General features: G+C 47.8%; 1 protein-coding gene across 2 annotated transcripts in view; it reads left to right on the top strand.

Annotated features, from left to right (window-relative positions):
• Positions 1 to 5577, top strand: part of BOD1 (biorientation of chromosomes in cell division 1) — a 19356-nt gene extending 13779 nt beyond the window's left edge. Inside the window, exons 2-4 of one of the 2 annotated variants that reach the window (XR_005528990.1) lie at positions 2461 to 2585; positions 3682 to 3950; positions 4819 to 5577. Coding sequence is in view for 1 of the 2 variants with exons in the window: in XM_039235765.1 (XP_039091696.1) it covers positions 2461 to 2585; positions 3682 to 3877 (321 nt within the window). In the remaining variant the exon portion in view is untranslated. The remainder of the gene's footprint in view (positions 1 to 2460; positions 2586 to 3681; positions 3951 to 4818) is intronic. The other variant, XM_039235765.1, reaches the window with a different exon arrangement.
• The last annotated feature ends 9908 nt before the right edge of the window (positions 5578 to 15485 follow it).

Raw genomic sequence — 15485 nt, 5'->3', positions numbered from 1 at the left:
CCCCTTTCCCTTCACCCCCCCCCCCCCCCCCGTCTCCATCCTGTCTCTGCAAGCAAAAACAGCTTCCTGCCCTCTGCGACTCCTCTCTCCCCCAGTCCACCTCTCAGGCTCCGTACCACTTGGTTGTGTGGTTCAGGTTGTGCAGATTGTGTTAATCCTCAAATCAGTTTTCTAGGTGTGCAGGATGATTTAATATTGATCTGGCTGTATTTTATGGATGCAAGACAGAAAAAAGACTTGCATGCTCTTCCACCATCTTGGCTCCTCCCCTCACTCTGACTATTTTTAAGATCCTTGATCTCTGCAGCAGTGGAGTCTCTGCTCTCTTCTATGCTTTTATCAAGTCCAGTGACTAATTTTATGACTACTATTCTAAATTCTTTTTCAGTTATGTTTTCTGTATCTGATCAATTCTTTAGCTGTCACTTCTTCCTGGAATTTCTTTTGGTGAAAATTCTTCCATTTTGTCCTTTTGTCTAGCTTTCTGCCCCTTGTAAGTGTTAAAAGTGTGTTATGTGCTCTGCACCTGCGAGCACTGTTATATTAAAGGGGGAGTCATATACTGTCCAGGGCCTGGCTGCTCAGGAGGTGTTTTTTGGGAGAGTGTTACTTGCTCTCTGTTGTTGTGACTTTGTTTTTTTCTATTTCCCTACTCATAGTGATGTTTTGTACCCTTCACCAGGTGTGCTTTGATTTGTTCCTTGACGTAGCTCTGGAAAGAAAAACAAACAGGAAACAAAAACACACAAACAAGCAAACAAAAAATCGAAAAGCAAAAAACAAACACCATCTACAAGTAAAGAACAGGGTGGAGGTGGTGCTGAAATGAGAAATGACAGGGGCAGGGAAAAAGAAAAAATGAAGATTGACCAAGCAGAGACTAAAAGACTTAATCTATAGAGGGAGAAAAGAGAATAAAGAAGGAGGTGAGAAAAAAGAAACAAAGAAAAAGTTACCCAGAGAAACTATATGACCTGATTATTCCAGAGAGAGAAAAAGGAAGGTAAATAAGGAGGTGTAGAACATGCATCAAGGGAATGAATTAAATATGTCTGTTTAAGCAAACCAATAACCAGAAAAACCAGCCTAGAGGAGGGAAGCAATAAGAAGGAGAAAAGAGAGTGAGGAGAGGAAGGAAGAGTTGGTAGGTAGATAGTACATGGGTGTTTGTTAGTTCTCATGGTCTTTTTGGAAGAGTTCACGTGTAGGCTGAAGCCTACTCATTCTTTTGTCGATTTCACTTACCTGACAGCTAGCAAACTTTGGCCACAGTAACACTGCATAGTTAACCAAATTACACCAAATTACAGTGATTCATGACAGGCATTCATTCTTATGTAGATAGGGCTGCAGGTCAGCTAAAGTTCAGCACCTCTAAGTAGTCTTCAGCTGGGTGGCTCAGATGGCCTGAGCTTGGGTTTATCTTGGCTACACATGAAATCATCTTAGATCCCAGGACATGCCTTCATAGAGGGTCACCAGACCACAAGAACCAAGCCAGACAGAGAGTACAACCACCTTTCAGGTCTGTTGTCACTAGCACTCCATTGACCAGACCTTATGACATTGCTAAAACTCAGCATCATTGGGGTAGGTAAGCATTCTCTGCTCCTGGTAGAAGGGGACAGGAGTGAATACTAAACAGCAATATACACTATCTTATCCCTGGTTTGAAGAAGAGTAGCAGATCATACCAGAAGGTCTTGGAGAATGTATGTTCCTTGTGTTCACCAAGTTCCTTCTAATTTTGTTTTGATTCTGGTTATGTCTAGAACATTTGAGATCAGGAAGTGTCTCAAGCTATATGTTTGGACTTCAGCCATGCTTCCCCTTAGCCTTTCCCAGTGTTCCATAGGCTTTTAGACTTGAGTGTGCATTCTCTCATTGTGCTGAGGTTCTGGTGACCCTTTGTTTAAGGGCTTTCCTGAGCTCTTCCTTGTTGCTAAGGATACTCTGTGAGGTAAGCGGGGCAGTAGCATTTCAGTTTTACAAACGGAAATGACAGAGACTAAAAGATTGGTGATTTGTTGAAAGCCAGATAGCTGGTTAGTGATGGTGCCAGGCTAGAGCCCGGTTCCTTTGCTTCAGAAACAGACTAGGTCTAACCTTGGCTTTTGCCACATTTTAGCCATGTGGGCAAGTTGTTTGCTTTTGCTAAGCGTAAATATCTAATCTCTAAAATGGGGGCAGGAGAGAGCTAATAAAACCTCCCTGGCCAATTACTTGAAAAGTAAATGGGATGGTAAAGCACCTGGCCTTGTGCCCGCCCAGCATAAAGCAGGCACTTGCATTGGGCATTAGTTCCCGCTCTACTTGCTGCATGGTGATCTTCGTCGTCATAGAGGAAGTGTCTTCAAGGACTTAAAAATCTACGTTTGTGTGGAAAGCCATATTCTTGAATGAGTGATTTCTAAAACTGGTGTATGTAACTTCTAACCTTGTGTCTTTTTAATGTTTTAGCCAGCTTACCAAAACCTGAGGCAGAAAGTGGATAATTTTGTGTCAACACATCTGGACAAGCAGGAATGGAATCCTACAATGAACAAAAACCAGCTACGAAATGGTCTGAGGCAGAGTGTGGTTCAGTAAGTAGCTAGAATTAGTGAAAATGGCAGGTGATCACAAGTATGATGCACAGGAAAGCATTTTTTGGTCAAGGTGGATGGCACTTCACAGCAAATCCCACACACAAGTCGAAACAGTCCACCTTTTTATTCAAGTTCAAATGAGCAAAGGACTCAAGTAGCATTCTTGCTCATTTATCCAACCTCCATAGGCCTCCTGTGTAAACTCTCCTGAGTGCATCAAAATATATTCCAGATTGCAAAACATATTCCCTGCCACTTGGGCTGTTCAGTGTAGTTGGCACATAATGGGAGTTTTACACTAGGGATCAGCATGTGGATCATGGGCGGGAGAAGCCGGATCTTTAGTCTCACCAGTAAAAGGGGAGGCGGGGGTTCTACAAAATCTTTGAGTCCACATAGCCTCTCTAAAGTGTAACGGCAGCTCTGAGGAAGGCGTGGAGTCTTCTTAAATCATGTCTTTCAAACAAACTGTACTTCAGTTAATAAAGTGCTACTGATAGGTCATCCATGTGACTTGGCAGTGTCACTGGGCATAAAAGTGGAGGTGGGTTATGGACTCTGGTGTCCTAAGATACGCTTTTTGAATCCCCCCCCCCCTTTTTTTTGCTCTTAATACTAGCACTCGTGTTCAGGTATTGAGCCGCTGAACTCTCCTCAAATATCTAAAAGCTTATGAAGCCTACCTCCTTAGAAATAGAGAATTATGCTGCATGAGAAAAGCCGGTATCAAAAAGATGCGTGGTGCTGATTCCACACCTGTAACACTAATAAATGAACAGTTACAGGGATGGAAAGAGGGATTAGTAGTTGCCGACGACTTAGGGGTGAAGGGGAGGGTCTATGCGACTAGCACAAGGGGATAGTGGTGATGTAGGGAAGATCCTTGGGGTGGGAGTGGGTACCTGCACCTACTCAGGTGCCTAAAATGGCACAGAGTGCAGCCATGTCTGTGAAATTTATATACAGTCAGACTGTACTGGTGTCGTTTTCCCAGGTTTGATACTGTACTGGGGGGGTGCAGGGTGCAAACACAAGGGGAGGCTGGGTAAAGGGGGCATGGCCCTCCAGAGAACGGTCTGTCTGTCTCCCCAAGGTCAGGAATGTTGGAAGCTGGAGTGGACAGAATCATTTCTCAAGTGGTGGATCCCAAACTAAACCACATCTTCAGACCACAGATAGAAAGAGCAATTCACGAGTTCCTGGCGGCCAAGAAAAAAGAAGCTGTGCCTGCACCCCCTCCAGAGCCTGAGAGCCAGGACCCCCCAGCTCCATCCCAGGATGCTTCCTAAGGTCCGGTATCCCGTCTTTTGTCCCGGAGCCTTCATCTCTGGCTTATAAATATATAAAATGGATAGAAAAGGGGTAAGCCACTACTGGGGATCATATTCTTTATATATTCAGTAAAGCATGTAGTGCAGATAGACTTGGGCTACTGTGTAGGGGTCATTTGTTACCAAGAACTAATCAGTGTTAATCCCTGGTGTTAGCGAGTACGATCTTGTGTGCCAGCAGAGCTGACCATTTAAGCTGTGAGTAGATAACTCCATTAGAAACCGACTGGGATGATTGCTGTACACAAGAGAAATTTAAATGAGTCTCACCCTGGGACATGAGTTAAACTTGGGTTTGCAATGTGAATATAAAATCGAACAATGCATTCTAAGATGGCACCCTAAATGGTGCTCAGAGTCTGCTTTTAGCCCTGCGGGACTTCCTTGTTTTTAGAGATTTGCGTTTACCACTATCCGTTACCAAGGGACTCTTCTGTTGTACATACATCTTTTTATTATATTTGGGATTTACTTTAATCTCAAAAGTCAGCCATAGATGCACAAAACAATGCTTTTTGCTGGCTTGGAGACATTAGTAAATAGGAGCAGTGATAGCAAGTAGGCAGTGGGCCTTTACTTAGCCGTCGTTAGTTAGCACTGGGGCGTGCCCTGTACCCTCATTCCACTTTGGTGTGCTGTCATCAAAGTTCATTAAGATGTCTGTCATTTCTGATAGGAAAGCATCAGTGAGTGAACAAAGCAAGAGCGCGAATCTCGTGTAGGGCACGGACTCGAGGGGGAGGTGGGCTCTTTGTACCTGTATTGGGAGAGCACCTGAATTCTGTTACGGAACATAAAACATTCATTCCCAGTCTTTCTAGTCTAACTGTAAATTTCTTGAGGAACAAAAATGTCTCTTTTCAAGAGGCATTTTGATCTGATTCTCTTTTTTTTTTTAGAGCATGTCTGACACCTTTTGGAAGCTCCATTAAGTTAACTGTGAAGAAGTGGATTCAGTTACTTCAGATTACAACTTCCGAATGAAGACAGGCCAAGGTCGTCACTGATTTCAGCATTCAGCCTCCACAGAGGGGTAGTGTCCGGATTGAGCAGGCAGTAGCACGATTGACCTTGTGTGCCCCCTCACTGTGCTGCCGTCCGGTCAGCCTGTCAGAGGGGATGACATCCAGTAGACACTACAGAATTGTAAAGAAACACTACATTAGCCTGGCATTGTCCTAAAACAAACCTTTATACTTGAACTGGGAGACTGCATGTGGATTTTACGGTTTGTGTTTTGGGATCCTAGAAGGGCTGTAGCTACAGTGAAGGAACATAACCAGTCCCAAAGAGGCCATTTCAAAGAATGCCAGTAAAGGTTAGCATGGAGTAGGTGTTAGACAGTGTTTCCTTGTCACCTGGAACACGTAAGCCATTAGCGTCAGGTAGCTCTAAAGTTGTCGTGACCCTCTTGTACATGAATCTTGTAGCTTCGGTTTCCTTTCCTCTGTAAGAGGGGACAGAACATGGGACCCTAGAATGTGTGAGGATGTACAGACATCGGGTATAAGGAAGAACATTTGCAGGCTCTCTGGCCAGGGCTTTTTCCTATCCTGCAAGGGCTAGTGAGTCTTGGGTGTGTTTATTTTATTCTCATGTTTGTGTTTTTTAGAAAAGTTGAATGATCAATAAATGGCTTAAGTTTTGTAATAAAATCATTTGATACTCTTACTCTGAAGCCTTACCCGAACAGCAGCCTCCAGGCCTGTGAAGAATGACCTTCATCCTCTGCTGCATCCTGTTCCCATGCCCACACAGAATTTGTCTGGTGGTGGATGGTGGGAGAAAGATGGGGGCGCACCCTCCGAAGCTAGTAGGTAACACTGGTAGGGGGCAGACAGCCCCGCTCCTCCCCCGGACCACCTCTGAGGCCCGTCGTAGGTGAGAGCAGAACATTCCGTCCATGTTCCTCAAACCTGAGTTTGCAGCAGCATCCGAGGGTCTTGGAAAGATGCATACGCTGACCCAGAACCTCGGGGGTGGCACCTGGGCGTGTTTCTCATGTTCCAGGTGGTGCCCGTGCTGCCGGCCTCTGGCAAGCTCTTGGTACCGCAAGTCTTGAATAATATCCAGGATAACCTCAAGAGAAGAGTTGTGGTTCTTAGTTGAGTGTGTCACTGGTTATTGTTCATCTAATACACTTTAACTCCGTTAGCTGGTTCCCGTTAAGATGAACCACCTCCACCTTTTCCATTTCTTGGCTCATAGTGAAGTTGCTGGCTCTCCTGTCAGATTTTCAGGCACCCTTTTACCCTATTTCTGCCAGTTCGCCTTAGCTTCTATCTGCTTACGAGGGGAAGTAGGTTCCCATGCACTCCGGAGCACTCCCTTGCACAGTGACCTAAATACCTACCAACGGATCGTTAGGCCAGCGCTGCTGGACGCAGCACCACCTCAGAACGTGTTAGAAATGCCGTCCCCACCCCAGACCCCATTTGGAGACTTGGGGAGGGGGCTCTACCTGGAATCACCTCCTGGTGATTCTGATGCACAGGAAAAATCACTTTCACTTTGAGAAACTTTTGGAAAGCTGGTGATGTGCAGTTAGGGGGTTAACAGGTCCTGAGGGGCAAGATTCCCGTTTTGTTAATTCTGTTCATCCCAAGGACTGTGCTTGGGGCATTTTGACTTGGAAACTTAAACCTCCTAAGCTTTCAAAACAAGTGTCTTCTGAAGACGAGTTTGCTAAGCAGCTCAGAACACTGGTGCACACTCTGCAGAAGACTCCCTGGCTATCAGAAAGAGAGGACAGATGCCTGCGGGGCCCAGCAAAGGTGAGGGCCGGCCTGTGCCCGAGGCTGGCACCGAGCTTCAGGTTTGAAAATTGCACCTGGGTCATCACTGACAGGGCGGGGGGGTGGGGGTTGTGTAGGCCCTGCCTCCCTCAGCTGCCCTAAGGATGCCGAGAACAGGGTTGGAAGCAAACAGGACAGCTGGCACGGCCAAGCTTTCCTTGGCATCATGTATTGCACCCTGCCCATCACCTTACCCGTGGAGGAGCCAAGAGGTCAACTTTTACAGGCTTGTCACCAGGGATGGGCTTGACTCCAAGGCCACATGGTAGTGATTACACGTCCTCTCAAATTGGTCACACTGCCTGAGACCTAGCCAGTCTGTCTCCAGTGCCCACACAGCCAGTGGGCCATCCTTCCAGAAACACTGCTTTTAATCAAATCTCTTCCTCACTCTCAAGCCTTTGAAAGGAAGTAGACAAACTAGGCACCTACCAGGTGGCTGACATTTTCTTACACATAAATTGAGTTTAATTCTCCTGACCCTGTCAGGATTTATTCTCCATTTCAGGGATGAGGAAACCTAGACTCAGGTGAAGGAACTTACTCATACAACTACGAAGTAGGGGAGCAAGCTGTGAACCCAGCCTCTGAATTCAAAGCTCATGTTCCCCTCCTCACCACCCCCTTGCACCTCTGCCTCCTTATTACTTAACAAGTTCAAACTTGTCAGTCCTTTGGGGTCCACCCTTCATTCCAAATACAGGCCAAAATCAAGTCAACTTGACCTCTCAGTACATCTCAACACGAACCCTTAGCTCAAGCCAGTCTGTTCCCTTCGCCCAACTGTCTGGCACGAGGCAGTTTGCTGAACGACCACCCTCTCACCATGTTCTATAGGCCATGGAGTTGTGACTGTCCTCTGTCGTTTTGTTTTTAGTTACCAACATTTCTAAATTGGGAGGTTTCCAGATAGAGCTCCGCTTCTGAATCCTGGTGAATAATGTCAAGGTTTGGCAACATCCTTCTGTGCCCATGGACTACCAATTTGCCAGAACTCTATAGCAGCTCTCCCCTTTAGCCAACATATGGGACACGCTGATGCCACTGACTGGCTGCTCTCATTGATGCTTCCCCCAGAGTGTCATCCTGTGATTACAAGGATTCAAAACCTGTCCAGCCAGAGGACCAGATCTTCTAGACTGATTTCATGGAGACTAAGGTGAGAAGGGTCTAGAATTTTCAAGCTTGGCATGGAGCCAGAAATTCCTTCTCTAACATGTCCCTCTGGGGGGTCCAGATGGAACCTATCCAAAGACAAGTGGAGGTCACAGAACAGTGCACAAAGATGGGGGCTCGGGGTACAACCGGCACACAGACTGGGACACCCAGCACACGGTACCCCCAGAGGCCCCTCACACTCACCCTGAGGGCCGTGTCACCAGGGCCAGAGCCAGAAGAGGGCTTGTCTGTGTGACCTAATCAATGTATGAAGCTTAAAATTTTGTAAACGAGAGAGCAAAGGGTAGCAGAATAACCCCCAAAATGTGACCGCAGGAGTTCAGGACATGCCATCCCAAAGTTAGCTGCTTCGATACGTGGATTGCTTGGAGAGCTGCGGGCACTTGGAAAATATCAAATACAGGGAGATGCTGGCACTGAATTTTCTCATCTGCCTAAAGACAGATACCCCGAAAGAAACACAGTTGTAACAGATACCATCCACCAGAGGACTGACTCTCACCACAAAAGAAGGAATTAGAGTCAACCCCACACCCTGACAAACTCCATCACAAACTGTCATACCTCCCATCTGCTCTAAAGGTTCGTACTCTTTCCTAAAAATCATTTGCTTTCCCCTAAGAGGCTTACTTCCCCCTCTCCCTCTTCTTTCCCGGTTGACCTGGTATGTAATTCTGAATTCTAAGCCACCTCAGGGAGTTACTTATTTTTCCCTGGGCATCTCCATGGATACATGAGGGACGCATGTTAAGAAACGTGTTTTTCTCTCATTAATCCATTACAAGGGTCTCAGCTAAGTACTTGAAGGGTGGAGAGGAAGTCATTTCCACCCCCTACAGGAGCAAGAGATTGGATATGGTAGGGACGGCTGAACGTGGCCAAGTTTATCCAGTTTCTCTTACTGGAGCAACATTCAGTCTCTATGGAGGTAGGCAGGTGGGAGAAGTTTGTCAGACTCAGACCGGCCAGAAGCCTTAATGAGGGCAGCCCCTACCACAATCCTATGAGCTCCTACGATGTGCCGGTTCAAGGCTCAACATTTGAACTCTGACTCTACCACGTGGGCTCTGGGGCAGCATTAGTGAGGACGGATTCTGTTGCTGCTACAGTACGTGAACAAAGAAACTGCAAAAACTCATCCGCCTAGCACGACAAATTTCTCACACAAAATGGCTGTCGGCCAGGCAACACTCCAGGGCGGTTCGAGGCAAAATTTACCATCCTGGCTGCTTCAAGCTTTCAGCCCATCATCTTCACCCAAGGCTTCTTCCCTAAGAGCACAAGAGAGGAAGAGAACAAGTGAGTCTCGCATGGAAGATGAATGATTTGGCCTGTAAGTGATACACTTCCCTTTCATTAAGAGCCTACTGGCCACGACTAGGCATGTGGCCATACCTCACTGCAAGGGCACCAAGAGGTACAAACCACCCTCGTGCCCAGGAGGAGAAGAGAACCAAATGTGGGGTAGTCCTGGGCTCCCTCCGTGTGCCCACTCAACCAGGGAAGATGGTGTCTTCCTGCAGAAGCACTAATCCTGTTCCATGGACGATGACCCTAAAGTACCACCTAGTGGCCACATCCAGCTCAACATCGAAGGTGTCTACGTGAGCGATTGGGCACCTCCTCACAACTAAAGAGAAAAGTCATCCGCTTAGTATCCCACCTAATCCTTAACAGAGGAGTAACCAGAAAGGGGAAGAGTAGAAAACACTGCAATTCTGCAGTGAGGCCACTTCAGCTAGGCACAGCAGGTGTCCCTTGCAGGTCCCACTCCGTCCCGCCGTTCTCTGTGGCCTCTAGCGCCACCCTCTGTGAGACCCTGCCATTGCCATCGCCCCCCTGGCCACACCCAAACATCCCACCGGGGAATCTGAACAGACCGGCTGTCTAGCTTTCTCAGTCCCCATCCTGGCCTAGGAGATTAGAGCCCCAAGGTCATTTTCAGTTCCAAGCTGAGACTTTTGGAAGGATCATGGGGGTTTGGGTCAGAATGGCTATCTTATAAACACAGTAGGAGTTTTACCTAACGGATTCCAACCAGCAACAGGGGCCAGACGCCCCATTCACAAGTTTTCTGTGAGACTCAACTCCTAAACCTGTTGTATTCCTTTGCTCCCTTACTCTCCTACCTCTCCCTCGATTGAAACTTTGATGCTATGGGGCTTGCGTGCAAAAGCCAAGCCTCACACTTCTTTCCCTGAGCCATTCTGTCCACCTGAAAAGTGTGCCTCGGCAGCACATTCCTGATCTGATCACTGCATCGAGGCTTTTGTCACATAAGTGTTCTCTACATCTGCTTCTTGCTGTTTGGGGCCCCAAATCAGTTTCCTCACCCAATAGTGCAAATCCTCAAATATCTGGACTCTCCTTACCTTCCATTTCTATTCACAAACTGGAAAGCTTTTTTGCTGATCTCATGTTCTTGTAAGACCTTGCCAAATACAGGCAACATCCACCACATGATGCTATCAAAAATCTGCTTTCCCATCTCTCCCCTTTTAGGTATATGATCCGCCCCTGAGCTCCTGCTGCCCAGAACATACCTACTTTTATATAAGTATGTTGATTTGTTTGCATTTTTGCAGCTTGCAACTAAAAACTACCCTAACCAGCCTTCTTTCTTTTTTTAAGTTTATTTATTTTGAGAGAGAGAGAGAGTGCAAGCAAGCAAGGGAGGGGCAGCAAGAAAGGGAGAGCGACAATCCCAAGCAGGCTCCACACTCCTCCACAAACCCTGAGATCATGACCTGAGCCGAAATCAAAAGCCGGATGCTCAACTGACTTAGCCACCCAGGCGCCTCTGCCCTGATCGAACTTCTAACAACATTCAATGGACTTGTCCATTGATGATCCCCCAATTGACAGATTTGTCTTCATCAGACAGATCAAGTTTGCACTTAGTACATTTCCTAAATTAGGCTCTTTATTTTGGAATAATTTCATTTACATGTAGTTGCAAGAAATAATACCTAGAGAGCCGGTGTAAACATTGATCTATACCTGGTTTCCCCATTGCTAACACTCAGTAAAACAACAATATAATCCGACACCCAGGACTGGTTTATTTAAAAACTGATGCCCTTTGCCTTTATTTCTGGCTATTTTGTGGGTTTGCCAGTGTCATTACACTTGAGCTTACTTTTGCATTAAGGCTATTTATTATATATTTTTAATTTTGTTTCTTTAATGATTTGTTCATTCAAAAAAAATTGGGGGGGGGGGCGTTGCCTGGGTGGCTCAGTTGGTTAAGTGCACATAGAGGTGCCTGGATGGCTTAGTTGATTAAGCGTCCAACTTCAGCTCAGGTCATGATCTCATGGTTTGTGGGTTCAAGCCCCATAAGCTGACAGCTCAGAGCCTGGAGCCTGCTTCAGGTTCTGTGTCTACCTCTCTCCCCCTCTCACTCTGTCTCTCTCCTCTCTCAAAAATAAATGAACATTAAAAAAAATCTTTATAAAAGTTTTTTGAGTACTTACAAGTATGCAGGCACTTTGCCATAGGATTCCAACAGTGGCTGTAAAGACATGGACCTTCCCCATTGTGAAGAGATTTCCCTGGTTTTCCTGAAGCAGAGGAAAGCAGTGTTTCAAAGTGCCACGGAGCTGACAGGAAAAGGGAGAAAGAAGGAGAAATCCATTGAATTCATCAACAAGGGAGCCACAGCGCTTTCGGCTGGAGAGCTAGGGACTAAGGCAAGATGGCAGCGCACTAAGAGGGAGGAGGGAATGGGGACCCCTCTTTGGTAATGACGGACTTGTTTGCGAATTTATCTACACAGACACTGCTTGTATGTGGGAAGATACTCCAAGGGCATGAACGGGTTTCACCGGGGGAAGCCCCCCACCCGGGCCCCTCCTATCTCCCAGCAGCACTGCCTGTACCGGGTCCATACTTACCCCTCCAGAGACAGCGCGTGCATACACAACACATAAGCTCCTACCTCTGTCGTCAGCTGGGACGCGCTCCACCTCTCTGTCCCCAGGAGAGATGATGATAGCAGCCTTAGGAGCTCTGAGTGGCCAGCAGGTCGTACAGGTGGGACTGGGGATGGAGGCGATGGGCAAAATGGCAGCCACTTTGCAGTTAGAGTCAAAGATGCGCAATGACCGGATAAGAGGAGGTAGCCTGTTCTGAGTGCTTGCCAAGTGCAGGCCACGACAGCACCCCCCACCCCCACCCCACTGAAGGGCTTCCCTGCAGGGGCTCATACTCCACACTACGAAGACAGTGTCCTTGACCATCTCACAGTGAAGGAAACAGCACTCCCCTGAGCTCATCCAGCGACCTGTGTCAGAGGTGAGAGTCCAACCCCGCTCTGTTCATTTCCAAAACCTAGCTATTCCCTGCCCTTACTGCAGTAAAATACATGTAACATAAAACTCACCATCTTAACCATCTTTCAGTGTCCAGTTCAGTAGCATTCAGTACATTCACATTCTTCCACAACCACCACCGCCAGCCACCTTCAGAACTTTTGCAAATTCCCAAGCTGAAACTCCGTGCCCATCAACACCACCTCCACATTCCTCCCCGCTGGCCCAGTAGCCACCTTCTACTTCCTGTCTCTACAGGTCTGAGTGAGTATCCGTGCCCCCAGGAACCTCGTATAAGTGGAGCCTTACTGTATTTGTCCTCTGTGAGCAGCCTGGGCCACTGAGTGCTGCCATCTCATCTTCCGTTAAGTTTTGCCAGTTGTCTCAGCTCCATTCTGTCTAGTGAAAGGACACGGTTCAGAATCACACGTTGCATTTAGTTGCCACATCTCTTTTGTCTCCCTCAATCTGGAATAGTCTGTCTTTAACACTACAGGCCAGAGCTTTGACCGAATCTCTCTTCAACTGGGTTTGTCTGCCGATTTCTCATGATCAGATTCCAGTTTTTCTGCATCTTTGGTAGGAACGTCACAGAACCAGTGCTGTGTTCTTGCTACAGCTTCCAATATGTCAGGAGGAGAGTTCGATCTATCCCTTTGTGGCCCATGCTAAGTCGGATCACATGACTAAAGTGGTGTCTGGGGCGCCTGGGTCGCTCAATCAGTTGAGCGTCTGACTTCAGCTCAGGTCATGATCTCACGGTTCATGAGTTCGAGCCCCGCGTTGGGTCCTCTGCTGTCAGCGCAGAGCCCGCTTCAGATCCACTGTCTCCCTCTCTGCCCCTCCCCCCTCGAAAATAAACATTAAAAAATTAAAGATGTTAAAGCAGTGTCTGCCAGATCACTCTTCTGTCCATTTGTAATAAATTAGCATTTCGTGGAGAGGTACTCTGAGATTTTGTAAATACTCTGCTCTTCATCAAACACTCCTCCCCACTGACCTTGCTCTGCGGAGCCAGGTATCACTGCGGACAGTGGCCACACGGGAACGTTGGGATTCCACTTTCCTTCTGCACTCACTAGTTGGCATCCTACTGGAATAAAAAGCTTTCTCTTGTCCCTATTTATCGGTCCACTTGTGTATTTCTATCTGTATGAACCCGTGGATTCCTGTTTCACTCAACGTGTTGTACAGTCCGGTGCTATCATTACCTCTTCCGGCGTCAGACTGTCCCAGATGTGGCCGGTGGGCAGCATTTCAGGCTGGCTTCTGCATCCGTGTGACACCCCTCCACCCGTCCTTGAGCACCTCCTTACTTTCTGACACAGCCGGCGGTTTAGGCTTATCTCATGCTTCTCCTGCTCCTGCCCTGTCTCCACGAAGCCTGATTCCATTGCCTGGTATTTAAAAGTCCAAGGTGGATGTGCTGCTGCTCCCAGACCCTCCTGGGGTTCGTGCGAGTTTCTCTCCTTCCCTTATCCTTCCCTTAACTGTCATTCTTCCTCTAGCCTCTCCCACTAACCTCAGTACATTTGTACTGGACCAGTCCCCTCCACACAGAACCTCCTGTCATAGCCAACACCCCACCCCTGACAGATGGCCCCTCACCCGTTCTGGCTCTGACACCCCCTGCTGGTTTACTGCCCCCTGTGTCCATCTCCACGGATGCTTCCCTAGTAGCTCAGTAACCATTTGTGAACCCCTGACCTGAGCCCTACTTAAAGGTCAATAGGGTATGAACAGACAAGCCCTTCCTGAGACAGGACCGGCCAGGGGTGGTGACCGTGAAGACAAAAAAGGGCTAATGTAGTGAATCATCACCATGTGACAGCTCCTGCCAGGCAGGGCAGGTGACTTGGCTGTCTTCGGGCTTGGCTACAAGAGGAAGCGGTAGGGGACCTCCTGGAGAGTGCCGTATAGCAGACAGCAGGTTTGGGGGTCAGGCTCGCCCTCTGCCTTCTCCTAGTTCACGTTATTATATTGTCTCCATCCCCACCCCCGCTATCTGTTTGCTATGTCTCCACGTCAGCCACTCGGGTAGCAGGCCACCTGTCTTTCTGATGCCCACCCAGGATTTATTCTTCACACACCCAGCAAGGCCCTCTCAAACATACCCACCAGACTGGGGGAGAGGCCTTGTAGCCATGTGCACGCGCTGTGGAAACTAACAGAAACTTATTTATAGTCCGCAAGCTATTAATAACACTGGGATCTTATTAATTCCGTTCCAAGCACAAATCTCCCCATAAACGCCTGGGCAGGGGTGGATGGAAACTAAGTGAATTTTATTGGGTAAAACCCCCGTAAAAGGAGAATGGTAATACGTCATTCCATTTCCCCTCATTAAGTCTGTGCTGGGAACATCCTGTGGTTTGGCAACGTAAAGCAGTGCCATCTGACCCGGGGCCCCAGGACCACTTCTCTCCTGCCTTGGCCCAGCTGCCTGTCTCCCTGCAAGAACACGTTTGCACAGGCTGACGTCGGTATAGTGGTCCTTTACCATCAGCAAAGCCTGTGGCCACAACCCTCACACAGAACTCTAGGGAGATAAGCCAGACCACACGGGTTGGGGGTAAGGGGGTGTTTGCCCAAGCCAGTTCTGGGATGACATGACTTTGAGCCAAAATCAGGGCACCTGGGTGGCTCAGTCAGTTAAGCATCCAACTTGAACTCAAGTCATGATCTCACAGCTTGTGAGTTCGAGCCCCGTGTCAGGCTCTGTGCTGACAGCTCAGAGCCTGGAGCCTGCTTTGGATTCTGTGTCTTCATCCGTCTGTCTGTCCCTCCCCCGCTCACACTCTGTCTCTCTCTCAAAAAAAAACATTAAAAAAATTTTTTAAACTAAGGCCAGATGTGGGGCACCTGGGTGGCTCAGTTGGTTGAACATCTGACTCTTGATTTTGGCTCAGGTCTTGGTCTTGTGGTTTGTGGGTTTGAGCCCTAAATCGGACTTTGTGCTCATGTGGGGCCTGCTTGGAATTCCCTCTCTATCCCTCCCCCTGCTCGCACATGTGCTTTCTCTCTCTCCCTACCTTTTAAAAATTTTTTAAAAAATAATAAAAATAAAAGAAGGCCAGTTCTGCCTGCTTCCCTGTGTCTAAACCCCCTTCCTGGAACTTGTCAGGCCGCTGGGATGCAAAGTGTCCCCTCTCCCGGCTGCGGCTGAAGTAGAAGATAGGGAGGGATGGACAGCGTGAGAGCACGTGGGTCCCCATTGCTAGAGTGCACCCTGAGCCCAGGATGCATCAGGCCAGAGAAAGCACCAGGCCGGGTGGCCGT

This window comes from Hyaena hyaena, unplaced genomic scaffold, assembly GCF_003009895.1.
Source record: "Hyaena hyaena isolate Hyena2069 unplaced genomic scaffold, ASM300989v1 scaffold_102, whole genome shotgun sequence".
Lineage (NCBI taxonomy): Eukaryota > Metazoa > Chordata > Mammalia > Carnivora > Hyaenidae > Hyaena > Hyaena hyaena.
The sequence above is the reverse complement of the archived record's forward strand: the minus strand, read 5'-3'. Positions and strand labels throughout refer to the sequence as shown.